A 26461-nucleotide genomic window follows, 5' to 3' on the forward strand; every position below is an offset into this window, starting at 1 on the left:
TTTTTTTTTTTTTTTTTTTTTTTTAATCTCCTTTTTGTTCTCCTTTTCCAGGGCGGTGGTGGGCAGAGGTAGAGATGTGCCAACTCCGGCTGCGGTTCTCAGCCCCATCTCCCCCTCCCACACCTTGGGGGTTGGGGTTTTAGTAAAAAAACACCTTTTTTTTTTTTTTTTTTTTGCTTTATTTTAATAGAAATTCTTTAAAGCCCCAGGGGCATGTCCATCCATCCTTGTGGGGAGGGGAAGGAAGCGACAACAGAACGAAACGAACTTTGGCAGTGGAGAGACGTTTGGATATTCCTTGGTTTTGGATTTCCTTTGGAGCAGAGGTGAGTCTGGTCTGTTCTTGGCTAGCTAGCAAGGTAGTTACAGGTGAGCGTCCGTCACGCGTCGTCTGGTTTTTGGATTTTTCTTTCTTTTTTTTTCTTTTTTTTTTTTCCTTTTTAACAATTTCTTACTTAAAGCCAAAGAGTCCGACGTTTTCTTTTTTATTTTCTTTATTTTTTTACAAAAGGAAAAAAAAAGGTAAAAAGAAAAAAAAATAGGAAGAGAGAGATGAAGAAAAGAAGGTTCTTTCCTCCTCCAAGTGAGCCCCTCGGCAGCGCTGATGGGGGATGGGATCAGGCTGGTCTCTCCCCACAGCACTGCGTGGTGAGGCTGGAGCCAAATCCCACATCCAAAGAGCAAAAAAAAGGAAAAAAAAAACAAAAACAAAAAACAACCAACCAGCCAAAAAACCCAAAAAATCCCAAACCACAATCCCCCAACCGACAGAAAAACCAACCGGAAAAAAAAAAAGCCAAAACAAAGACTGAAGAAAGAACAGAGACCGGTATTTGCCTTAACTCCACTTAAAGCCCAGTTTGAGGATCCGTGAGGATTAGTTGTGAGAGCTAGAGAGGTCGTTTCGGAGGTCACACGAGTCAGGTAGCTGAGGAAATTGCACCGGGTGCAGTCCGTGGCGGCCCGAGGGCGGCTCAGCGGGACGCGCTGTCCAGCGGCGCCGGCGTGGCCGGAGTGCCGGCGCGGGACGCGGCCACCGAGCCCGCCTCGCTGGGGCTGCTGGCCATGGCGGGCACCCCGTCGGGCTGGCCCGGCCCGGGGGCGGCGGGGCCCGGCAGCCCCTGCAGAGTCTGCCCACAGACGTGGTGGTGCTTCTCCCAATCCTTGTGCTGGCAGAAGGAGCCGCAGTAGCGCGCCGTGTTGCAGCCGCTGCACGTCTCGCTCGCCTTGCGCCCGCAGTTCCAGCAGCTCTGCGGGATCGGGGAACGCGGCCTCAGCTCTGAAGTGTGCACCTCCAGGCTGGGCTGTGCACCCAGGACCGGGCACTCCATCATCCCAGACTGTTCACATCCACCCCAGACCATGTACGTCCATCCCAGACTGTGCACGTCCATCCCAGATCATGCACCTCTGTTCTGGACCATTTACATCATCCTAGAATGTGCAGACCCATCCCAGACTGTGTACATCCATCCCAGACCGTGCACCCCTATCCTGGACCATATATATCCATCCCAGACCGTGCACATCCATCCCACACTGTGCTCATCCATCCCAGGCTGTGCACCCCTGTCCTGGACCATGTACATCATCCCAGAATGTGCATGTCAATCCCAGTCTGTGCACATCCATCTCAGAATGGGTACATCCATGCCAGATTGTGTATTTCCATATCAGACCCGGCACACCCATTCCGGACTGTGCTCCACCCTGAAGCAGGTACCCCCCTAATCCCAGACCATACAACCCTACCCTGGACCATGCACAACAACCCAGACCGTGCACATCATCCTAGACTGGATCCACATCCAGGACCATGCACCCCATCATTGCCCACAGCCTGCATCCCCATCCGGGTGCAGGAATTCCCCTTTCCTCCCATCTCACGGTGCTGCCACAGTCTCCCATTCCCACCCTCGCACGCAGATGCTGCAACCTCGATTGCAGCAGGTCCCCGCACACCAGCACTGCCCCAGGGATCCCACCTCGCTCGAGTCCTCCTGCTGGTTGATGACGGTGAGGGCATCCTCGGACGCCTGGCGCTTGGCCTCGGCCAGGGCCCGCTCCATCTTGGCGCGCTCCGTGGTGATCAGCTCGTGGGCTTTCCGCTCGGCGTCCGACACGGCCTTCTGCAGCTCGGACATGGCCTGGCGCTTCACCTCGTTCACGGCTTCTTCTGGAAGGCAGCAGCCGAGCGTGGCCGGGGTGTGCCAGTGCCCCGGCATCCCCCCTTCCCGCAAAACCACCCCAAATTCCTCTTGTGCCGCAGGCATCCCTGTGAGGGGAGCCGGGGCAGAGGCGCTGCCAGCTCAGCACTCTGTCGGGGGCTGGCACCACCCCGCACTCACCAGCCTTCCTCCAGATCTCCTCGGGCATGTACCCGGAGAGCGGCCGCGGCGCGAAGTCCCGGTGAGCGTCTGCGAAGGAGAGAGGGGACGCCCTTAGGAGACGCCGTCCCCTCGGAACGCACCCGCCGGCAGCGCCAGACCCCCGGGAGAACGGCGCGGGCAGCCCGGAGAGGTGAGGGGGGCAGCCCCCGGCCCCGGGGGTCAGTACCTAACTGGGGAGCCTCGGCGGCGGCGGAGGAGGAGTTGTGGGGGCGTGCGGAGGGGGGGCTGCCTTTCTTCATGTCCTCGGCGTCGCTGTAGCGCCGGATCCAGTGGTTGAGCTCCTCGCGATCGGCCTCCTGGCACCGCCGCAGCACCGTCAGCGACCGCCGCGTCTTCTCCACCATGTCCATGATGCAGTTCAGCAGCTGCGGGGGCAACAGCGGGGATGGCGAGGGGGCTCTGCTGCAGGCAGCCGGGGGGCTGCGGTGCCCGGCGCTGGGCAGGGGGAGTCGGGCTATTCCAGGCTGTGCCAGCCCCAGGGTGCTATGCTGGCTGTGGTAGCAGAGGAGGCTCGGGAGAAAAGCCCCGTGAGGGACACGGTGGGGATGGAGGGCAGAGTAGAGTCACACACACACACACACACACACACACACACACACACACACACACACACGGGATGGGGCAGGGACACCACGTACGTTGTTGAGGTGTTTCCACTCCTCCGCCCACTCCCGGTCCGTGAGCCGGTGGTCGATCACCTCCTCCTGCCGCGTCCCGTGCACGGCTGCAAGGCCAGAGCGGAGCGGGGTCAGCCCCCCTGCAGGATCCCTCTCCTTTATGGGGGGTCCCAGCCCCGTCCGCCCCCCCCCCGTGCCTGGGGACAGCAGGGCTCACCGGCGGGCCGCTGGCGCTCGCGGAGCTCCCGGGGGTCGGGGTGCCGGTAGGTGTCCCGGTAGTGGTGTGCCATGGCCATGTCCTCCAGGCGGTAGTGCTGGGGCAGGGCGGGGCCGGCGGGGGGGTGCCCCAGCCCGTTCGGGGGGTGGCTCAGCCCGTTGCTGGGGCTGTAGCGCTGCGCTGGGCTCATGGTGCACGGCCGCTTGCTGAGGTGCTCGGGGTGCAGGGGGTCTCGGTCCAAACCGTTCTCTTTGGTCCTGGCCGGACGAGAGGAGGTTGGTCCCCACTGGGCCTCCCCCCCCACCCCGGAACAACCTCCCCTTTTCAGGGATGCGTCCCTGAAAAATCCCGCACGCCCCTCCGCGGCTGGCACCTGTCTGGCGTCCTCCTCTTGCCGCTCTCGCCCACCTCCAGGAGCAGCTCGGAGGAGTCGATGGGAGAGGAGGCGTTGGCGTCCAGCAGCAGCTGCTCGTGCTGGGCCAGGTACTGGGCCGGGGTCTGCTTGGCCATGCGGGCGCAGTGCAGCAGCTCCCGCTGCAGCAGCGGCAGGTTGGCCTGCGGGGGGGGTGACAGTGCAGCCCATGGCCCCACAGCCCCCCAGGAGCAGCCTGGCTGTGCCCCCAGCTCGGCACGGGCAGGGGGTGTGAGGGGGTGCCTTTCCTTTGGGGTCCTGCTCCCTTTCCCCAGGGGACAGCCTTGGGATGCCAGCAGCATGCCCAGGTGGGCTTTTGGGGGACACGCATGGCACCCCACAGGGTTCAGACACAGCTTCAACAGAGCCCTCCTGCATCCTGGCAGGGGTTGCAGAGCATCACCCCTGGGCCAGGTCAGCCACCTCGGCCACCCTGTCCCCACCACTGCTCCCTGGGGACTGCACCTGTGGGACCCCCAGCCCATGTGGCAGCCACAGCTGTAAGGATCAGCTGTGAACCCCCCTCCCACCCACCCACCGTGTCCCCCCACGGCACTGCAGCCCCAGGAGCAGCAGCAGGAATTAAGCAGCAGAACCCCCTTTTGCCCGATGCTCTGGCTGCCAGCCCTGGATTTTGCCTTAGACAGCTGAGCCGCAGCCAAATCCCATCTGTGGGACACGTTAGCGCCCGAGCCGGAGCTGCAGTTGCAGTGAGCAGGGCTGGACCCTCCCTCCCCTTCCCTTCCCTGGCTGGGGGGGGAGCAATCCCACAAAAACAGCAAGTCCCCAGTCTGGGAAGCACGCCGAGCCCGGCTGGTTGCAGTTAGGATAATGAGAAACATCTGGAGCGGGTGGTGGGAACAGCTGGGAGCGGGGTGCCAGGGCCGGCCGGCGCGGCCGCTGTGCTCCTGGCACTGGGACAACGGGGATGGATCCCAGCCTGCCTGGAGCCACAGGGCCACCAGTGTCTGCCAGGGCCTGGGAGTTCACCTTTCCCTGCTCCCACGGATCCCAAAAACCCAACAAACTGGACAGCAGGGGAGGGGGGGCTCTGCTGTCGCCCTCCAGCTCAGCCTGGAGCAAATCACTCCAGCAGACTCCTGTGATGAACATGGACCTCCACTCATGGACCACTGCTCTGGGGGGGGCTGGGATGCAGAGGTGGAAAAGGGGCTATTTTTGCACTTTTTAGTTATTCCTTTGCTAACAAGGGACAGGGGACACAGGACTCAAACATCTGCTGGCAGTGCTGGTGCTGCCAGGTGTGCCAGCGCTGGGCAAATCCCTCCAGTGCAGGGTGACACTGCAGAGTCAGTGTGAAATTAAAAGGCAAATAAAAAAAAAAAAGAGGGAATTTTTAATGAATTGCAAATGGCAACCAGCTGGGCCGACCCCTGACTTTATTGCAACCAGCCCTGGCCCTGCGTGACTCCACACGTGTGGGGGCACATGTGTGCCTGGGGGGACACGGGCAGACCCACAGGCAGCTGCCAGCCCCAAAGCCACCCCCAGATCCCCTGTGCTGAAATGATGCCATGAATCCCGTCCTGCCCAGGCTGGAGACCCACCTTGAGAAAGGGGATGACGAAGGGTCGCAGCGGGAAGTTGGTGGCTTCTTGGAGCTTGGCGTGAAACTCCTCGATGGTGAGGGTGGAGTTCTGTGGGGACAGCCTGGGCTCAGCACCCCACACCCCTGGGGGATGTTCCTCCCTCATTCCTGCTCCTCTGCCAGGCTCACAGGAAAACCACACTCAAGGGAAAACCACACTCGAGGCTTCACTGGCAATGCCAGCAGCCAGGACCAACCCTGCACTGGCTGTGCAGATCCCAGGAGACGCTGGGAAAACAACCCCCTTTTCTCCAGGATTCAGATCAATCCAGGCCCCTCTTTCCCTTCTGGCAGCATCTCCATCCCCAAAAGAAAACACAGGATCCTCAAATGCAGGGGACCCCGTGGCTGGCCCCAGGGACGTACCACGAGCCCCAGGACGAGGGTGCGCACCCGCTCCCCGATCTCGGGGGAGATGTCGTTCCCAAACTGCTGCAGGGTGGTGAGGAAGCGCTTGAGCTTGGAGAGCTGGCGGGCGCCGCAGGCCGGGGGGAGCTGGTGGGTGGACAGGGAGGCGCTGGAGGAGGTGGCCGGCCCGTTGCTGAACCCGTTGGGCGTGGACGGAGCCCCGTTGATGGCGGTCGGCGAGTGGCTGCTCCCGTTCATCACTGGGGAGACAGGGAACGGGAGGTCAGAGCGGGTGGCTGTGCCCTGGCATCGAGGCATGAGGTTGGGGTGGTAGGACTGGAGTGTCCTGCTGGGGAATGTGGGGCTGGCATGCCCTGGAAGGCTTCAGGATGCTGGTGAATCCCTGGGGCTGCATCCTGGACTGGACCCGGTGCTGTGGGGGCTGTGGAGAAGGAGGGGATGCAGAGCATCCCTCAGCACAGCGAGAGCCTGATCCAGCTCCTCAGCAGCCCAGGCAGCCAGGGGAAGGGGCTCCATCCTGCCCCTCTGAGAGCTGCTCAGCATTCCCACAGAGAATCCATGAGCCATTTCCCATGGAGTCCAGCCTTGCTTGCAGCACGTTGCCACCTCTGTCGCCACTGCCTGGTCAGGAAGGACAGGAGCTGCCTGAACACTGCATGCCGGGAGATCCAGGGGGATAATTTGGGGTACCAACCATCAGAGTGGCAGACCCCTCTGTCCTGCACCAGCCCCACATGAGCACAGGGACCTTTTCCCAGCCAGCACAGGTGACAACATGTGTCACCCATGTCCCAACAGCACAGGTGACAACAGGCATCACCCATGTCCTGACAGCATGGGTGACAACAGCAAGTGACAACATGCATCACCTGTGTCCCGATGGCACAGGTGACAACACACGTCACCCAGTGACAACACGCATCACCCATGTCCCAATAGTGTGGGTGACAACACGCATCACCCACGTCCTGACAGCGTGGGTGACAACACATGTCACCCATGTCCCAATGGCATGGGTGACAACATGCATCACCCAATGACAACACCCGTCACCCATGTCCCTGCCACACGGGTGACAACACGAATCATCCCTGTCCCACCGGCGCGTCACCCCGCGGTCCCCCGCGCCTGTCCCCGTGGGGATCGCACTGACCTGGGGGTGCCGTGCCGCCCGGCCAGCCCTGCCTGCTCTGGGGGCTCCGACTGGCTCTCCGGCCGGGCAGCGCCCACTGCCCGCTGAAGAGGTGCCGAAAATAACCCGGCGGCCACAACTGCTTTTATTCCCGCGACAGGTGCGCTCCTAAGTTGGACACCACACGTGTCCCTGGGCCGGGATGGGGTTGGGGTTCGCACGGGCGAGGGGCTGGCGACGGGGAGCACCCCCGGGGGCTGCGGCTGCGCTCGGCTCTCTCATGAGAGCGGGTGTTTCATTTTACTTACAAAGACAGACCATCGACCATTTCAAGCAACCATGAAAACGGCCGCGAGGCAGAAACGTCGGAGGGCCAGCGTCTCGATCTGCAAGCAAAATAAAACACGCTATGATGAGAGAGCAGAGGGGGCAGCTCTCGGCCCTGCACGGGACGCTCCTCACCACGGGGACGTGTGCTGTGGGCAAAGCCACCAGACCCACCAGGGACCCGTGTCCCTGCGTCCCACTGCAGCCACAGGGAGGGTTCAGGGGGTGGATGCTCGGCTGCCTGATAAAGTCCTGACATTTTAGGGACCGAATGAGGTCCCCCAAGGCCAAGAACAACCGAAATGCTGTGGTGTCCATTCCAAGCTGCTCCATGCCCCCAGCCTTGTGTCTCAAACCCTGCTCCATGCTGAGCTGTGATGGCCCTGCATCCTGAATCCTGCTCTGTGCTGAGCCAAAGGCTGCCTGCGCTCCCAGCCTTGGGTCCCAAATCCCTCTTTGTGCTGAGCTGTGGTGCAGAGGCCGCCTGCACCCCTGGTCCTTCATCCCAGACCCAGCCACACCTGGGCTGCCACATCAGCCACAGGGATTGGGACTGACACCCAAACCCCCTCCAAGCACAGCCGAGCACAAGCTGATTCCTAGAGAGTCTGTGCAGAAGCGCTGCTGGAGGCTGCAGGTGTCAGGGAATGGATCTCAGGGGTTGCTTTAGGGTTTTTTCTTCCCCACTGGGGTTTTTCTGAGCAAGAAACAGCTACGAGCAAAACCCATGCACATGCACGTGCCCAGGAGAAGTCTCAGCAGAACTGGAACAGCCACTGGAAGTGGGCATTGCCACTCCTGCCAGGGGACCAGCCTTGTCCCCTGCCTGTCTGGACCCTGCACTGCATGTGCCTTGTCCAGGACAGTGACACCAGTGACCGATCCCTGGTGCAAACCCTGTGGGTGTGCAATGAGCCCACGTGCCTGGGGACACCACATTCGGTGGCTGTCCCCAGTCCAACTACAGAGACTGAAACTCCCACCTGGAGTCCCCTGATGCCACCCTGCCATAGCCTGGCCAGGGCAAGGAGGTCCCAGCCACTATGGCTGGCCATGACACTGCCCTGCCACCACTGGGTGCCACATGCAGAGGGACAGATGTGTCCCCACATGCATGGGACCCACCACGGGGCCACCTCCGATCCACAGGGACTCCCCCAACCCCCACCATCCTCCAACCACGCGCTGCTCTGCGCCAGCATTTGGTGACCGGGTGGCAGAAGAGCAGGATGTCCCTGCCCCCAGGGTGTCCCTGTCCCCAGGGACCTCACAGGCCACTGCTGGCCGTGGGCAGTGCCACGGTGCTCCCTGCAGGAACACGCTCCAGCCATGCCTTGGGAACGTGCACCCAAGGAGTGTCTCCAGCCTGGGGACAGGTCACGTCACCCTGTGTCACAACGAGCACCGCGCAGGGCTCCGAGGACCCTGCTGGCCCTGGGTGCCGCGTGTGAGGTGGTGGTGAAGGGAGCTGGGCAGCCCGTCCCCAGGCTGGCAGAGCCCGTCCCCAGCGGGGTACTCACTGGTGCTGGGTGTGAAGGAGGGGTGGCGCGTGGCTCCCTGCACGGCGGCCGGCGGCGGCGGGGGCATGCTGGGCGGCGTGGAGCGGGCCTGCGTCTTCACATCAGCCGGAGAGTCGGGCATGGTGCCGGCCGCGGTCTCCGCGTTATCTGCACGGGGAAGAGGGCATGGGGTGGTGAGCGGGGTGTGCCAGGCAGGGCTGTGATTCCCTGGGAAACAGGGGCAGAGGGGACACCTGGGGACCTTGGGTTGGCCTGGGCATCTCCGCTCCCGCTGTAGAACTCGGGTAACAGGACTCTGGTGTCCTGTGTGCCACAGGATGGTGGGGAGGGTGATGGACCTGCTGTTCACCTGCACAGCAGTAGGGGCAGTGCCCTGGGCAGGGGCACAGAGTGCTGGCACCACTCTGCCCCTGCAGTGCCAACCCAGCCCGTGTCACATCACTGCTGTCACAGCACAGCACCCTCCTGACACATCCTGGGAATTCCTGCTGCCCTCTGACCCCTCACTGGCCCTGGCAGCATCACCCAGGGCTGGCACAGACCCTGGCAGAGATCATGGGATCATCACAGCCGCTGCTTGGTGGCAGGGCCCACATGTCCACCAGTGACTGTCCCCCTCAGACCAGAATGGCTCTGCAATCCAGATTCTGCAGCCCAGGGATTGTGGAGCTCCTGGCCATCACCATCACCCCACTGGGCATCGCCGCCTCCCTCCCTGTGCTACCCCAACCCCAAAAACGCCCAGCAGTGCATTCCCACCAGCACCATCCCCTCGGGCCAGCACACAGCCCCCAGCAGGGTCTGGGCCCCGTGGCTGCCACACTGGCAGTGACGGGTGGCCACAAGTGCTGGCAGCTGTGGGGATCTGTCACCGTGCCTGTGCCGCCGGCAGCTCCGGCCAAAGATGGAAGTGGCCACCACGGCCACCCCCTGCCATGGGGTCCCCCCTGTGCCCCAGCACGGTCCCCACCCGTCCTGGCTGATAACCACTACTCCAATATTCATCCTTAATCCAGGGCAACTGTGGGAGATTAATTGAACGTGGCCACAGCACATCGGCCGGGCTAAATAAAAGCAGGGCCTCATCCCCACGGAGATGCTATCAGGGCTGTGCTGCAGCCAGCGGCACACGGAGCACCAGGACGTGGTGCTGGGAGCCAAAATCCCTGCTGGTCACACACAGGATCCTTCTGCATGGCTCCAGCAGCCTGGATATCCCTTTCTGTCCACTGCACATGGGAATGCTGCATACTCCTGCATGTGCATGCTCCAGTTCCCCGCTCCTTGCTCCCTTCCCCCTCCCCAGCCACAGGAGAAATCCCAAGACCGTGCAGCTTCTCTCTCCTCAAAACCTCAGTTTCCTTACAAGGCCTGCCAGAATAAACGGCTTGTTTCAAAAAACACCTTTTATCTCCCTTTTCATGGAAATGTCCATCTCTGGGCAAAGCTTTGCCAGCCTTCCAGACTGCCCCCATCACTCAGCAGAGCAGGGTCCAGCTCTGACAGCAGAGGATGAGCCCTGAGTGTGCACAGAGTGTGACCCTGTGAGGGATCACAGCTGCAGCACCTGGATCCCACACAATCCTTGCCTGCATCCCTGGCAGGATCCCTGTCCTTGTCACACCCTTGGCAGCATCCTTCCCTGCATCTCTGGAATGGTCCCTGCCTGCATCCCCATCCCAGCTCCAGTCCTCCTCACTGCCCTGACTCCATGCACATGCCCACACCGAGGGGAAAACACGGATACATTCATCCTGGCACTGACACAGCTTTTCCACAGCTTCCCATCAGCAGGAAAGTTTCCATGAAGCTGAGCAAGCACTCAGGGAAATGGGGCCTGGTTCTGGTTTTTCTTGTGTTTTCTTTTTTTTCCTTTAAGTTTTAAATTTTCCCTGAGGTGTTTGCAACCCAAACACAGCCAGGCAGGCACAGGAATGGTCCCAAATCCAATGGGATAAAGAGCTTGGAATGCCTGGAGGACCCAACCACAGCTGAGCCACCAACCCAGGTCCTTGGCAGGACGGGATGAACTCCAGGAGAGCAAAGGAGATTTTGGGGAACAAAGTGCAGCCTCCCCTCAGCTCCCCCAAACAGCAATTCCCCAGCACAACTCCAACTCCACTGGAATTATTTTTCCCTCTATTTTTTTCTCTCTTTGGGGTAATTTGTCCCAGCCGCTCGGGGCCGTGTCTGTTTTCCTCCATCTGGTTTCCATTAGGTCTGTGCAGCCCAGATGAATAAGTAATAATATAAAAATAAAAGGATTAGTATTTTTCTCCTGGGCTGGCGGGAGCGGCTGTTCCCCACCCTGCCCCCCGGGGCCAGCGGATGCCGGACCCCCGCACACCCCTGTGTGACCCCGAGCCCCCCATTTGTCACACCGCAGGCTTTAACCCCCGGCACTGCCCGGCCAGGCTCCCCGCCGGGGTGACACTGTCACACAGCCAAGCATTCCAGTGGGCACACGGCATCCTGCAGCCTGGAGCCGGGGGGACAGGAGCAGCGCGGGAGGGATGGGGCTGGCAGCCATCCCAGCCCGGCGTTTGCTGTTTCCCACAGCCCCAGGGAGCCCATCCAGCCACCACGAGCCCGGGGTTCTGCCTCCTCCCTGGGCAACAAGTGGGATGTCCGAGCCCCGGGATGAGCGCGGAGCACCCGGGCAGGCTGCTCTGCTCTCCGTTCCCCAGGGATGGGGATGAAGCAGGCACGGAGCTGCTTCATCATCCTGGATGTGGCCACGGGAAAGCTCCGGCTCCCTGCAGGCGTAGCTTCCCGGGCGAAGAAAGGGTTAAAGGGAATCCAGCGCCCAGCATCCTTCATGCTCTCCAAATGGCCACAAATGAAATCCAGATGCTGGAGGCGACGTCTCCCCAAGCCAGGCTGCCTCTGAAACAAAGGCAGGGAAGCATTCCTGCTCCTCAGCTGCCGCCGCCGGCGGGGCCAAGAACAACTCCCCGATAAGATGGCAGGGCCGGAGCTGTCCCAGCTGGAGCAGGTTTGGAAGCGTGCAGTGCCTGAGGCCGGGCAGCAGAGCCAGCCACGCGCACCAGCCCGGCAGAGCTGGTGGGACCTCGCAGCACCATCAGCTCCTTCCTTCCCCTGCACCCATCCCGATTCTCTTTTTGGGGTCAGCTCCTTCCTCCCCTGCACCCATCCTGATGCCCTCCCTGAGCCCATGGTGACGAAGGTGACCCCAGGCAGCTTGGAGTTCATCCCCAGTTGCACCTGGAGCAGGAGAAAGCAGGAGGGCAGCTGTGGGATGCTGACAGAGGGTGGGTTTAGGTGGGATATTGGGAAGGGATTCCTCCCTGGGAGGGTGGGCAGGCCCTGGCACAGGGTGCCCAGAGCAGCTGTGGCTGCCCCTGGATCCCTGAAGTGTCCAAGTCCAGGCTGGACAGGACTTGGAGCAGCCTGGGATAGTGGAAGGTGTCCCTGCCCATGGCAGGGGGGAATGGAATGAGCTTTAAGGTCCCTTCCAAACCATTCTGTGATTCATGAGCCTCTGAGGGGAGATCCTGGGGCATCCCTCGCCCTCATCCACTGGCCCGTGGCAGTGGAATGAGATGAGCTTTAGGGCCCCTCTCAATCCAAACCATTCCACGATTCCATGCTGATGCTGGAGGGATGCTGCCCACCCATCACTGGGGTGTCCCAGGTGCTCATTTTGGGGAGCCAGCCTAGCAGGGAGCGATCCACACCCAACACTCGTCAGCACAAATGAAGTCCTTTGAAACTGAATCCAATGAATCAAACTCTGCACAATTTCTAAAGGAACCCAGATTCAGTCCTGGGGAGCCCCTGCAGGTCATCCCCACGGGCATCCTGAGACAACTCCTGTGCCCCTGGCCCAGCTGGGACACTTCCCACCAGCACAATTCCAGGGCAAAGATTTCCCGACGCTCAGGTACATCCCAATTTCCTGCAGACACATCCCCCGAATGCCAGCGCTGTTGCCACGGACGCTGTTCTCACTCAGCTCCGGGCCATCAACTCCCAGCAAGTCCCAACATCCCCGGTCCCCTTCCACCTCTGGCTGTGTGGCAGTGACAGCACAGCTCCACACGGGACAGCAGCACCCGCAGCCGGGCTCTGCACGCACCTCAAGCCCCAAAATCGCGGTTTTCAAGCCAAATCCATCCACCCAGGGACCCAAACCAGCTGGCTCGGTGCCACCAAGGCAGTGCCAGCAGCTCCCGCTCTCCCCGAGCTGGCGTGGCCGGGGGTGGGGGATGGGTTTGATTTTTCCACGAAACAACAACAAAAAAGCCAAAAAAAAAAAAAAAAAAAAAAAAGGCGCCCTCTCTGTTTTACAAGCCTTCATTTGCTATTGTTTATGTAAACAGGTAAATTGTTTCGTATCTCAATTAAAAACATCTGCCACATAAATGAATACCAATTAACTCATCCTGTTTTTAATTACTCTGTTAATTACACACAGGCAGCAAAAAGGATGGCAGGGGAATAGGGAAAGCATGCTTACAACCCCCCCCCTTCCCACCTTGCTCTTGGCAAGGATCCGAAATGTGCCCAGATAATGATGGATTAAGGTGAAAACCGTGGCTCGCGGCCAGCTCCGGCGTGGCAGGTCCCTCCTGGGGCTGCCGGGCCGCCTCGCAGGGGGATTCCCCGGGACCCTCTGGAGAGGTCTTGGAAACTCCAAACCCCCCGGGATGTCCCAACGAGTCGTCCCCAGCCCCGGGCGGCGCTCCCGGTGGCAGCCCCGCGCTCCTTCCCAAAACGCGTCCACGGGAAAGAGCGAAACTTTGGGACGGCGAGAGCAGCGAGGAGGCAACACCCTCATGGACCGAGCGCATCCTCGATCTGCCCCCGGGAGCCCTCCTGGCCCCGGGGGGGTCTCTCGGCGCGGGCAGGGCTGCACGGGGTGGGTGCCATCCCTGCCGAGGGACCCCGCCGCCCCCCCCCCCCTCCCGGCTGCGGGAAGCTTTCCAAGCGAGCAGATGGGGCAGGGGAGCGGCGGCAGGAGGAGGAGGAGAGCAGAAAAGGCTATTTTCTCACGCTACATATTTTACAAGTCGAACATTTTGTGCATTTCAGCCCTGCCTGTAAAAGCATCTCGGCCTCAGCCCCGGGACTCGACGGCGGACGGAGCCTGTGAGTCAACAGCGGCTGGCGACGACGTGGCTGCTGGCGGGGGGACGGGCTGGGAGGAGGGGTCCCCCACGCACAGGGCCAGTTTGGGGGGTCCCCCTGACCTATGGGCCAGCAGCACCCAGCCAGAGCACAATATCTGCTGCAGTGTCGTGCCCGCTGCCACCGTCGGCTTCATCCCACCGGAGGTGGCACAGGGAGGTGGGCGCGCACACACACACACCCTGCTGCTCCCCAGCTGCCTTGCACTCCTGGAAATTAAATATCCTGGCTAAACAGCGGGAGTAAACAGTGCCGCGGGCAGCCCGGAACACCTGGAGAGGAGCAGGGCTGGGGCTGACCCTGCCGGAGCTGCCCCCACCCAGGAAACACCCACGCCTGGGCTGCACCACCCTGCACCAAAGCACTGCCAAAGGGGCACCCCAAAACCAGCCCCACGCCCCAAAAACGCGGGATTTCTGCAGCCGTGTGCACGGGGATGCTCACGCCCAAAGGTGGCCCTGATGGCCGGAGCAGGGACAAGTGGCATTCGCAGGGGGGGTCGGGGCATCCTGGAGGCAGAGTGGCTGGAGAAGGCAGAGAGAGCTCCCCGTCCACACCCCGGCTCCGGCGGGGAGCTCCCGGTGAGGTCCCTGCAGTGTGGGAACGCCGAGGCACCGCCAGCTCCCCAGGGACCCCGTGGCAGATCCTGCCCCGCAGGCGCCGGGCCGGTACCGGCTCCGGCCGTGCCCTCCCACAGCCTCCGGCTGCTGCCTCACCGACTCTTTGTCTATTTTTGAACCACGGGCTCCATTTCGAGGCGGTTTTGCCCATGTGAAATTGAATCAAAGATCACAGGGGGAGAAAAAAATATTAATGAGAATTTTGCAAAATAAACAGGAAATCCCTCGGATGTTTTCTGGAAGCATCGGTCAGCATCTTCCGAAGGAAAGCTGGGGGTTTGTCAAGGTGGGGTTCCCGCTGGGGAGCCTGAGCACAGCGGGAGGGACGGCAGAAAACAGCTTCAGGAAATCTAAAAATAACCCCAAACCGGCCAATGGCACTAAGGCCAGGGCACCCGCGCAGGGCTGTCCTCTGTGCCACCAGCCTGCTCTTACCTCTGCCTGGCAAGGATTGATCCCAGCTTGGGGACTCCCATCGTCCCCATCCTGCTGGGCAGCTAAATCCATCTCCCACGTGAGATTCAGCTCGGAAAGCTCAGGTCAGGCTGCAGCATCCGACCTGCGGCAGCGACAGCATCCCCCCGGCCCCGGCAGCAGAGATTAAGCCCAGCTTAACCCATGGGCTGTGCCTGGTCCCTCCCAGCCCCATTCACGGTACCCGGCCCTGATCTGCACCAAACCTCGTGCTCGCTGTGGCCGTGCTGCTCTGGCTGGAGGCTGAAGAGGGTCAGTGCTGGTGTGGGGGGATTTGTGTGTCCCCCCAGGAGGGACCCGGCTCCTGCCCCACTGTCAGCACTCCCTGACAGCCCTGCACTTCCTGCTTGACTCGCTGCCACTCCACTGACTCCCGCTAAGAGGTACAATAACAAATATTTATGGCGTGCCTCTCCTTCCCGGGGGTCCCACAGCACCCAGACACCTTCCCGGGGTGGCTGCAGGACAAGGTACCGTGCACGACCACGGGCCGAGCCAAAGCGCCCCCAGGGCAGGGATTAACAGCTGTGAGAGGAGGCAAAACCCCATTTCCACGGCATGGCCGGACACCACAGGATCCACAACGCCTGGATCCTGCCTGGGGTTTCCCACGCGTGCAAACATCCCTGGCTCAGAAGCAAAATTCCAGGAATATCAGCAGAGACCTGCCAGCCCCAGGTTCCCTGTGGGACCCGCCAGAGCCCCCTCCTGCCTGCAGCAGCCCAGCCCTGAAGTGGGGCTGAGCACCGGAATATTTTTCCATCCTGCAGCCTGGAAGTTCCCGATGTAAGAGGCAAATGCTGCACCCATGCGAGGCCTCCCCACTGCCCAAAACTGGCACTCACCCCATGCCAGCACCCAGAGCCAAGGGAGAACAGCCTCTCCCCCGCTGCCTCCTGCCTTTTCCCCCCTACAAAGCAACATCTGCCCTCATATTTTCCAAACAAAACACACCCAACATCTCTCTGCTCCCGGGGAAAACCTTACCTGCCAGCATGGGAGGCAGCCGGCAGAGAAAACCCCCTTGGCACAGCCGAGTTCACCTCCACTCGCCTCCCCAACCACGGAATTTCACCCTGTGTGGGAAGTCTCAGCACGGGGACCTGCCTCACAAACCTCCAAGAATCCAAGAGCCCACCCTAGGCGGCAGCTCAGCTCCATGGGGCTCCTCACCCGAGGACCGTGGCTGTCAGCATCCTCCCCGGCTGCTGCTCCGTGTTTGCCGCGGGATTTCGGGATGGTTCCCGCATTTCTCCATGCCCTGTACCACAGCAGAGCTCACCCCCACCGCGGCGCCGAGCAGACGGATGTTTGCAGAGTGTCTTCAAGTCGCTCGACAAAGGAGCAGGGAATTAATATTCCTTTTAATTAAAGGCAGAAAAATCTCTTTGTTCCTGAACAGAGGGAAAACAACAGAGGGAAGAGCTCAGAAGCTCTTCCTAAGCTGGAGACGAGACCATCGCTTGGAATCAAAGACACTGTCAAAGCACACGTGACCTCGAATTAAAAAAACAAAACGAAACGCAGCAGCGGCAGTGGCTCCTCTCCGACAGCGAAGGAAAGTTGCAAAGTTTTTCTTGGCTAATAGAGACCAAAAAAAAAAAAAAAAAAAAAACAAAAAAAAAAAAAAAAAAAAGATTTCCAAGAAAAGGTGTGTTTAACTAGAGAAACGCTCTGCGGTATCCGAAGGCACCATCCAGCGGCGAGGGAATGACGGGAAGGGCTGGTTGTGCTCCGGCTCAGTGTCGCGGAGGAGCCACGGAGGAGCGCGGGGCCAGCCTCGCTCCATCGCTCCGCCGGCAGCGTTCCCTTGGCAAAGCCGGGCTGCCCAGCTTAGCGTAATTCCAAAGGGAAAGCAAGAGCAGGCGGTGATGAATGGCAGCGCTGGAGACTCCCGAGCCAGGCTTCCTTCCCAAATCCACATCCAAACAAACATCCCCTGGCACACGCGAGGACTCTGCGAGCGTTGCCACCGCAGCCCCGTGTGCCCACCACGGACCCGTGCCCTCGCACGTAAACATGGAACGAAGGGAGCTGGAACTTCCCAAAGCAGCCCCGGGATTCCTCCCGCAAACTCTCCCAAGTGGGTCAGTTCCCCCTCGCCACAAAACGCGGCTCCAGCTCCAGGTCCACAGCAGCCGGAGCGGGATGCGGGGCTGGCGGGCAGAGAGGAGGGATAGATGCAGGGATGACAAAGAGCTGGACTGCTGGGCAGGAGCCGAGAGCCACAGCCGCGGGGGGGGGGGGTCTGCTGGGGGGTGGGCACAAACTCGCGTGGGTTCCCGGGGACGCTGTGCCATCCCACGCCGCCCCGGTGCTCGGGAAACGGCGACGGGGGACACGGAGGGGAGAGCAGGAAGCGCCCCGGCAGCGCGGGGAAGAGGGGTCTGCACCCCGCCGCCCCCTCGGCAGCGAGGTGCGCGGGAGCGGGGCCCACGGGCGCGGCGATCCGCTCCCGAGCTGCCTCCCCCGCGGAGCCGCTCCGAGCGCTGCGCTCGCTGGCCCCGGCCGTGCCCCCGCTCGCCCTGCCCCGCTCCGCCGCCGTGCCGGGGACCGCGCCTGGCTCCGGCACACGGAGCATCCCCGTCCCCTGCGCACCGGGAGCTTCCCCGACACCGGGAGCCTGCCCCGGGTACCGAGAGCATCTCGGACCCTTGCAAAACCGGACCGTCCCCCGGGCACCGAGAGCCTCCCCGACTCCTTCGCTCCGGGAGCATCCCCCGAGCATCAGGAGCATTCCCAGCCCCTTTTCCACGGGAGCCTTCCCAGGCACCGGGAGCCTCCGATTCCTCGACGAAACGGGAGCATAACCCGAACACCGGTAGTACCCACAGCCCCTCTGCCCTACGAGCCTCCCCGGGCACCGGGAGCCTCCGATTCCCCTGTGCACCGAGAGCATCCCCCGAACACCGGGAGAATTCCAAGCCCCGCTTTCACGGGAGCCTCCGCGGGCAGCGGCAGCCTCCCCGTCCCCGTGCCCGCTGGCGGACGGCACTTACCGTCCTGAGGTGTGGCGGAGGCGTGAGGTAAGTCCCAAGGCAGGGGCCGGCGGGGCCGGCAGGAGCGGGCAGAGACGGCAGCGGCCCCCGGCGGCGGCGGCCCCGGCCCGCTTAAGGCCGGCGCTGGCGGAGCGCGGCCCCGCGGCGGCGGCTGCCCCCGGCACCTGCCCGCCGCCGCTCGCCGCGCCCGGGGCCGCCGCTCGCCGCCAGCTCCGGGCTTCGGGGCGCTTCCCCTCCCCCCGGAGGGGGGGCACCGGAGAAGCGGGGGAGGGCGGAGAAACCGCGGTAAATCCGCGGGGCCGCTTCACCCCCTGCGCGCTGCCCGGCGGCGCATCCTCCCGGAGCCGCGCCGCGGCCGTGGGGCGCCCGGGGCCGCGCTCCGTGCCCGGCCGGGCCCCCGCCGCGCCGCCGCTGCCGCCGCGCCGCCCGCCCGGCCCGGAGTGAGCGGGGCCCGCCCGCGCTGCTGCCTTAGACCGGGGCCCGCCGCGCCCGCCAGGGGGCGCCCCGCCGCCGCCGTCGCCACCGGAGCGGGACCCCCGGGATGAGCGACCGGGAGGGAACGGGATGGGATGGACCGGGACAGGGAACGGGCGGCACCGGGAGGGGAACGGGATGGGATGGACCGGGACAGGGAAGGGGCGGCACCGGGAGGGGAACGGGATGGGATGGACCGGGACAGGGAATGGGCGGCACCGGGACAGGGAACGGGATGGGATGGACCGGGACAGGGAACGGACGGCACCGGGAGGGGAACGGGATGGGATGGACCGGGACAGGGAACGGACGGCACCGGGAGGGGAACGGGATGGGATGGACCGGGACAGGGAATGGGCGGCACCGGGAGAGAAACGGGATGGGATGGACCGGGACAGGGAATGGGCGGCACCGAGGGATTCTGCACGGAACCGAGGGGTTGCTCGGCACCGGGGGACTGAGTGGGACACGGGGCTAAGTGACACCGGCGGTCTGCACAGGGACATGGGGGTTCATGGGACCTGGTGACACTCTGGGGGCTGGAAGGCCATGCAGGGCAGTGTACGGGGCTTGGGGGCTGCAGGGGTTGGGGTTTGCAAAATTGTCAGAGTTGGGGGTGCTAAAGATCGAGGGTCGAAAAGCTGAGAGTAGCGGGCTGCATGGGGGGCTGGGTAACATGTTTTGGGGAGCTGCAAGGAGCTGGGACGTGTTTTGGGGGAGGTGGAGGGACTGCAAGGGAACTGGCCAGGACTTGTCTGGGGCCTTGGGAAGAGCCAAGGGGTTGAAGCAGGGTGGGAGTGTCTGCAAGGGACTGGGGGGCTGCGGGGGATGGAGCTGTGGCTGCTCAGCTTCCCTCTCCAGGGGCCCAAGGGTTGGGGTTGTACTGGAGCAGCCACAAGACCACAAGCACAGCCCTGAGGGTCCCACATGCCCCTCCCAGCCTGGCCTTGGAGTGCCACCACCCCTGCCGGGCCTCGGTGGGGCTCCAAGGTCAGCTTCATGCAAGGACCCTCCTTGACAGTGGTGCAGGGCAGGGGTGCACATCTGGCTGCCTTCCCCGTGCCCGCTGGGGGACAGCATTCAAATTTTCCCTCCCCAAGTCCTACCACAACGCTGCTGCTTGCCTGTGCACCGGGAACACAATCCCCGTGAATTTCCCTGCAAATTTCCCTGCGAGCCCCAGCCCTGCCTGTGTGTGTGTGTTTGTAATTACTGTGCCCGGCAGCTGCTTCCCTCTGCGACTGCCCTGTGCCCGGTGTATTACTCATCCTCTCCCGCTTCCCAGGGACTGGGAGAGCGGCAGCTCTGCCAGGAGGAGTCACCCGGCACGGCTGCTGCATGGCCAGGACTGGGGGACGCACAACAGCTGCGTGGCCACTGGGCAGCCAGAGCGTGGCCGCTGGACAGCCAGAGTGTGACCCTGGTGTGGCTGAGGGATGGACACTGTGTGGGCACTGCAAGGGCACTGCATGGCCCTGGCATGGCCACTGCACAAGGGTTGCATGGCCTCTGTGTGACCACTGCATAGCCTCTGTGTGACCGTTGCATGGCCAGTAAATGGTCATTGCATGGCCTCTGTGTGACCACTGCATAGCCTCTGTGTGACCACTGCATGGCCAGTAAATGGTCATTGCATGGCCTCTGTGTGACCACTGCATGGCCTCTGTGTGACCATTGTATGGCCAGTAAATGGTCATTGCATGGCCTCTGTGTGACAACTGCATGGCCTCTGTGCGGCCACTGCGTGGCCAGTAAATGCCAACCACACGGCCACTGAGTGACCTTTCCATAGGTAATAAATGATCATCACAAGGCCACTAAGTGATCACTCTGTGGCCACTAAGTGGCCATCACATGGCCACCACACAGTCCCCAAATGACCACTGCATGGTCACTGTACAGCCCAGCTCCCCGCACTGATGGGGTCACAGCAGGAGGTGCTGCAGAATCCTGACCCAGCCCTTCCAGCCTCAGCTCCAGTTTTCCATCCCTTGCTCCCAGAGGGCTCCCAGAGGGCTCCCAGAGGGCTCCCAGAGGGCCTGTGGTTCTCCAGGTCCTGCTGCCCTCATTCCCACGGGGACCTGTCCCCATGGCCCCAGTGGCACAGGAGCAGTGGAGGAAAATCCACCCTACAGCTGCACTCCCACCTCGCCACACCCCGGCTTTGCATGGGAGGCACCGGCTGGCACATGCAAATGCCAGCACCACGTGTGCTTGGGGACACAGGCACTTGGACAAGCACTTGGACACGTGGTTCCCAGCACAGGTTGAGGCATTGTGGACCCCCAGCATCAGTGAGGTAGCCCAAGAGTGTTCCCAGGGTTCTGGGCTGCCAGGACAGGGCTCCTTTGGGATCAGGCCACTCCCTGGGAGAGCAGGGCCCTGCCCATGGGGGCGACCACACTCTCAGTCCAGCCACCTGTGTCACACCCCCACGTGCAAACCTCAAACACACCACAAAACCCTCCTGTCTGCCCAGCTGGTGCCGTGCCATGAGCCAAAATTCGTCCTCTCCAACCTGCCAGCCCCCTGCCACAGACATGTCACAGGGACCTGCCAGGAACTGTCCCCACCTCTCCTTAATTCGGGCTGCAGCTGAAGAACGCCATCAAACACCCCGTGCCCTGGCACCTCGTGCCCCAGGAGCCACTCAGGCACTGTCAGGAGGGGCAGGAGGCATTGTCACCCCACAGGACAGCAGGGGGGCAGAGCCACTGCATCCCCCCCGGCGGCGTTTGGGTGGCAGGGGCTGCTGTGTTCCTATTCCACGCACGCAGCCTGTAATTTTGGTCTATTGAAGTCATAATTCACTACTGTGAAAATAAACATTTGTGTTAGCTCGCTTTATTCGGCGGGGTTCGGCTGAATGTTAATAATTCCCCGCCGGCGGCTTCGCACGTGGCCTGGGATGCAGGGACAAAGCCCGGGCACCCTGGCCGTGGCCGTGGCCACCTCCTCGCAGGCTTTGGGCGAGTTCTCACCCTCCTTTGTACCCTAACCACAGGATCGCCTGCATCCCGAAGGAGATGGGGAAAGAGCCACTTTGTACTAATCCAGGGATAACGAGGAAGATAAACGTAATTTTTAGACAATATTTGCAGTCCAGCACCTACTCAGACCCTTCCCTACCCATCCCTGTCACTGGGTTTGTGCCCTTGTGCTGTCTTGTGGATGCTCCCACCACATCAAAGACACCACATCACCCACCGCGTGCCGTCGCCCCCCACCCCCGGCTGTCCCCAGGGCTGTCCCCAGCTCTCTCCCTGCTGGGTGCAAGGGGTTGGTGCTTCCCCTCGGCATTTGCATCTTCCCAGCCTTTATCTTCCTCCGGGTCTCTGTATTGCTGCAATTACAGACACTTTAAAACACAATGATCTAGCTGTTAGCGTGATGGATGACAGAACCTTTCTGTCTGGTTTAAATCATCGCCGAGAGTGAGCAAACTTCCCCGGGGTTAACCCTTTCCTGCCCCAAACCCGCTGCCAGTCGGGACTGCCGTGAGCTCCATGGCCACCCATCCACCACACGCCTGGGTGAGATAAAGGGGGAGTCTGGAATTCCTTCGGGAAAACATTCCCCCATCTCTCAGCTCCCTGGGGTCTGTGCTCTTGGGGCTCCCTGGGTGCCTGGGGACGGACGATGGGACCCGCCCCGCCTCGGCAGAGCCGGTGGCCCCGCTCCGCTGCGGTGGGAAATTAACGGCTGGGGCGGAGATAAGCGCCTGCCAGAGCCCGATAGCCGCTGGATCCATTCCAGACCCGGGCTGGCAATCCTTACCCCGGCAAATCTGGAGCCGGGGCAGGATGGGGCCCCAGTGCGTTCCCACCCGTGGGAGAGGGTGGAAACTCCTGTCCTGACTCGGTGTGGGTCACGCTGGCGCGTGATTGATGGCGTGGTGAGCCCGGGGCGGGGATGAACCGCACACGCTGTGGTCAACCCCGCTCCCTTTGTTGTGAGGAGGTGGCATCTCCCACTGCCCTGCGTCCTGCCCAGCGTCCATCCGTGCCTGCCCACCCCACAGGTGTCCCAGTCCCACTGGAGGGTGTCACCATCACCTGTCACTTGTGCTGGGTCATGCTCTCCATCCCCGCTGGGTGTGCACATGGAGGGTGCCAAGGACCTGGCTCAGGGGAAGGGACACCCCAAGGCACAGCCTGGGGGAGAAGAGGAGCACTGAGGCCTTGGCATGCTGCCTGCCAGGAGATAAAGTACTCGCTGAGGCCAGATGAAGGCAACTGGTACCAAAACCTCACAGGAAATGGTGACCACCATGTGCCACCCACGCCCCATATCTGCCCCTGCACATGACCCCTGCCTGCTATCGGGGCCACGCACGTGGGCAGGGGCAACGTGGTGAGTGCTGGGCCCATGGTGCCACCAGGGCACCCTTAGATGCCCCCTCTTGCCTCTGCAGCCACTGTGGTGTGTTGGGGATGCTTTCCACACCCTGTGGGTGCCCAGCCATAAGTAGTGATCCAGTGCTGTCTCCTACTCCTGGCTCTCCTGGAGCTCTGGCTCAGCCTCGGCACTTCCCAGCGTGCCAGGACAAGCTGATTGCTATTCCAGCTGCATCGCCTCTTCACAAGCCGAAGGCTTTTTCAAACAGCCCATGGTGCTGGTTTATGACACCTTGCCCCTCTCCAGGCTGGTGGCTCAGGCCTGTCCCTCCCTGTGCCTCAGCCTGCTCCCACGGGACCGTGTCTGCAGGCAAAGGCACCGAGCCGTGCAGGCTCAGCCCTGGCGTGCCACAGGTTTCCTGTGCCACCCCCAGCGGGTCTGTCTGTCTGTCTGGGTTTCTCAATCTCTATCCTTTCCCTCTCAGGGAGCAGAGCATCCCTGGGTACCTCTCTGAGTCCTCCCTGGACGTGGCACTGCCAGCGGCGCCCTAAAAGCAGAGCTTGGTGACAACGTGTGGCCAAGTGCTCCCAAGCTGCAGGGATGCAAAGCCCTGCGGGGTCTCCAATCCCCGTTTGCTCGGAGCATCCCTGCAGGGACAGGGAGCTGCAGGGCTGGGAAGGGTCGGTGTGACCGTGGACGGTCCCATCGCCCTGGCGGCCCAAATCTCAGTGCCTAAATCCAACCCAGTCCGAGCACCGGCAGCCAGGCTGCAGCCTCCGGCGCTCTTCCCTTGGCATTTGGCTTGCAGCAGGAGCCCTGGCGCTGGATTTTCCTGCACGTTAATCCATCGGGGAATGCAGGAGGGAGATAAGGGGCTGGTGGGGAGCCAGCGGGGAAGACGCTCGCCCGCCCGCCGGCTATCGCCCTCCGCAGCTGCATCCGCCCAGGGACATCTGCTGGGCAGGAAGTGCCCTGCGCCAGCCTTTCCCAGGGAAGGGGCTTCCTTGGTGCCTGGCTTCCCTCTGTGACCACTCCTGGGGGTCCCCAGACTCGGGGTCAGCCACCCTTCAGCCATCGGGCTGGAAGGAGCAGCCCCACTGGTTGTTGAAGCAGATCCAGCGGCTTTGTCGCTTTCCCACAACTTCCACATAGAAAAGAGAAAAAAAAAAGCATCTCCCATTAAAAGAAAGAAAAAAAAAAGTAAAATCCTGTTTTCCTTGCTGACAGATTCGTTCCTGCTTCGTGGCATTCAAAGGGAAACCACCCCCTACTGCTTATCATCCCGCTCGCCCTGCGCTGCTGGCTCTGGAAAATCACCGGCTTGCCTTAAAAAATGGGAGACTTTAGGATACAGTACTGTTCCTCTGGGTGCTTCAAGGTCTTGAGGCTGCTAGGGGCCAGGTTTCCAGCTTTTCTCTGCCATGGAAAGTCTGGGAAGTGATTTAACTGCAAAGCAAAGATGACCACGTGCTGCTTTGACTCCAGGAGTTGGTGTTTTGGGGTGCCTGGACACGCTGCTGGCACCTCCACAGGAAGTCCTGCCAGCCTCATCCTTGGCCAGAAGGGATTCACTGGGAGATGCTGAACAAAATCCCCTGAGCTGCCCTTGGGTTCACAACAAGTTCACACTCCCCTTCTTCCACCCTAACCTTGGGCCAAGCTCCTTCCTGGCCCTCCCCATCCCACAGGCTGCACTGCCTGCATCGTTCCCAATAACAATAGGGATTCAGTTAGCAGGCATTGCACTTCCAGCACCTCACATCCCTGCAAAAATCAATGGGAGCTAGCAGGAGGAGTTGTGAGCCTGCCTTCATTCTGGCATGGGGCTTGGATGGAGATCCAAGCCTTGGGGCTGCTTTCAGAACCTTCCCAGAGCCAAAATCCTCCAGCCTGGGGCTCTGGCTGTGTGGAGGCTGGTGCTGATTTGTGCCTGTGCCATGCCAGGCCATGTCACGGGGAGCCACAGCCTTGTGCCGGGTGAGGTCTGGGATTTGTTACGAGATCCAGATGAGCCACGGCAGCAGAGAACGTTGTGGCTGTCTCTGACCACCTGCATCATTTCCAAGTTCCCAGGCTAAAAGCAGGGCTTGTTATCAAGAGCAAAAAATGTGCCACCTCTGTTGTATTTCATTTCCCTTTCTCCACCTCTTCCCTGCCCGCTGTGCATCAGAGATAACAGCTCTCGGTGCCGAAGCTGGAGAGCAGGGCCGGCAACGGCCTCGCCAGCCCTATCGCTGCCTCGCCGGCCGCAAGGAAATCAGGAAGTTTGCAGAGATATTTGGCCAACAAAACAAACATTTCTCCTGCCAAAAGCCTAACGGGCAGCCCAGCGAGCCCGCAGCAATCTGCACGGCTCCCTGGCTGCAGCCTTCCGGAGCGCCGTGCCCGCCGAGCCCCGTGGCCCCGCCGCCTTATCGGTGTGCCCGTGCCTGGCATGGGCCAGCCCTGGGGACAGGGACCCCAGCACGGCTCCCCCACCCATGCCCAACAGGTGCAGCACCCACGGTGCACCCAAACCCTGCCCTTGTGCTGTCCCAGCTGTGTCCCTGGCCCGTGGGCAGGTGCCAGGGTGGGCAGGGGGCTGCGGCCGCAGCGCGGTGCCGGGGGAGCGGGGTGGGGAGTGAGGGGAAGCGCGGCACGGGGCCAGCATTGTTCACACCAATGACTCAGCCCGCTCTGCTTTCCTGCCCACACCGGGCACAGGCCCAGCAGAGCCCCCGAGCCCCCCAGAGCTGTCACAGCCCCTTGGCCTCGGTGCCTGGGGATGCTCCAGCACTGGGATGTGGAATGCTCCATCCCCACGGAGCCTCTGCACAAACCATCAGCAGCACCTGGAGAGCCCGTGGGGTCAGATGTGAGCTGCTGATCCCAGAATGAGCACAAACACCCAGCAAACACAGGACTGAAATGCTGGAAATGAAACATCCTCGGGGCTGATTACTCGTTATGGAAAGGTTTAATTGCAGAGTGGGCTCCGAATGGGTCCCCATGACAGTGAGCCCATGGAGCTCCGTGGTGCATTGGTTATGTCCCAGCTCCCCATTCCCGCTGGCTGGTCCCCAAGGGGATGCACTGACTGGTGCCAGCCACGTGCCACCCTCGGGGAGCACCTGCCTGAGTTTGGCACTGGGGTGAGTCACCCGTGCCACAGTACATGGCACTGCCACCGCCACCTCCCTCCCGCCGCTGCCTCTCACCTTGGCTGGTCCTGCCCAAGGAGGGTCCCTGTCCGTTCTGGGGGGTCCCGAGGGGTTGGTGGCAGCACCCCAACTCTGCGAGCCCCGCCGAGGCTGGTGCCGCCAGGCTGGTCCCCCGCGTGGGCAGGAGCTGCGGCGGGGCCGGGGATGCTGAGCCGCGGAGGGGCGCGGGGTGTCCTGCCCGCTCGGCGCCTGCCCGCCCGCCAGGGCCGCTCATGTGACGGCCGGGGCCGCGGTGGCAGCGGAGCCGCGTCCCATGGCGAGGGGAAGGTGAACAGCTGCCGGGCAGTGATAATGCGGCGGGTGGGGGTGGCCGGGCAGCTGCGCCCGTGTCCTTCCCCAACAGGAACCATCTGTGACCAAGCCCAGCTCTGCCTTCCCCATCAGCCATTCCGGTCTGACTTTCCAACAACTTCCCCTTCGCGCCAGCCTCACTTCCTCACTGCGAGGGGCTGGTGTGGCACGGCAGGACCGGCACGGCAGGGCTGGCACGGCACGGCACAGCACGGCTGTCCTGCTGCACCTCGGGGCACGGCACAACCAGCATGGCAGGGCATGGCATGGTTGTCCATTTGCAGCCCGGCACAAACGCGGAGCTCGCCCCTCCTTGCTGCA

General features: G+C 62.0%; 1 protein-coding gene across 6 annotated transcripts; it reads right to left on the reverse strand.

Annotated features, from left to right (window-relative positions):
* CBFA2T3 (CBFA2/RUNX1 partner transcriptional co-repressor 3) lies at positions 1–26133 on the reverse strand. Of its 6 annotated transcripts, none has more exons than XM_066194764.1 (12): positions 25847–26133; positions 8594–8740; positions 7055–7132; positions 5612–5853; positions 5205–5294; positions 3598–3779; positions 3225–3481; positions 3029–3114; positions 2557–2755; positions 2349–2417; positions 1986–2173; positions 1–1250 (listed from the first exon to the last, which is right to left on the reverse strand). In XM_066194764.1, exons 1-12 carry the CDS (start codon positions 26061–26063, stop codon positions 975–977), a joined length of 2031 nt encoding a protein of 676 aa, XP_066050861.1. In that variant the 5' UTR covers positions 26064–26133; the 3' UTR covers positions 1–974. The 6 variants fall into 6 exon arrangements, with proteins under 6 accessions (XP_066050861.1, XP_066050860.1, XP_066050865.1 ...); XM_066194763.1 differs by having other exon boundaries at positions 1986–2176; positions 25847–26132; XM_066194768.1 differs by lacking the exon at positions 25847–26133 and adding an exon at positions 17838–17976 and having other exon boundaries at positions 1986–2176.
* Positions 26134–26461: the final 328 nt, after the last annotated feature.

Source organism: Chamaea fasciata, unplaced genomic scaffold (genome assembly GCF_029207755.1).
Source record: "Chamaea fasciata isolate MVZ Bird 193981 ecotype frontalis unplaced genomic scaffold, bChaFas1.0.hap1 SCAF_12, whole genome shotgun sequence".
Taxonomy (NCBI): Eukaryota; Metazoa; Chordata; class Aves; order Passeriformes; family Sylviidae; genus Chamaea; species Chamaea fasciata.

What these genes read in the sequence shown, in the direction of transcription:
- CBFA2T3 (XM_066194763.1), bottom strand. Translation starts at nt 26,063, where the DNA reads ATGAGCGGCCCTGGCGGGCGGGCAGGCGCCGAGCGGGCAGGACACCCC. An exon ending in CCCTCGTCCTGGGGCTCGTG is followed by an intron (nt 5,295 to 5,611) that starts GTACGTCCCTGG and finishes CTGTCCCCACAG; the next exon opens with AACTCCACCCTCACCATCGA. An exon ending in CGAGCGCCAGCGGCCCGCCG is followed by an intron (nt 3,115 to 3,224) that starts GTGAGCCCTGCT and finishes CTGGCCTTGCAG; the next exon opens with CCGTGCACGGGACGCGGCAG.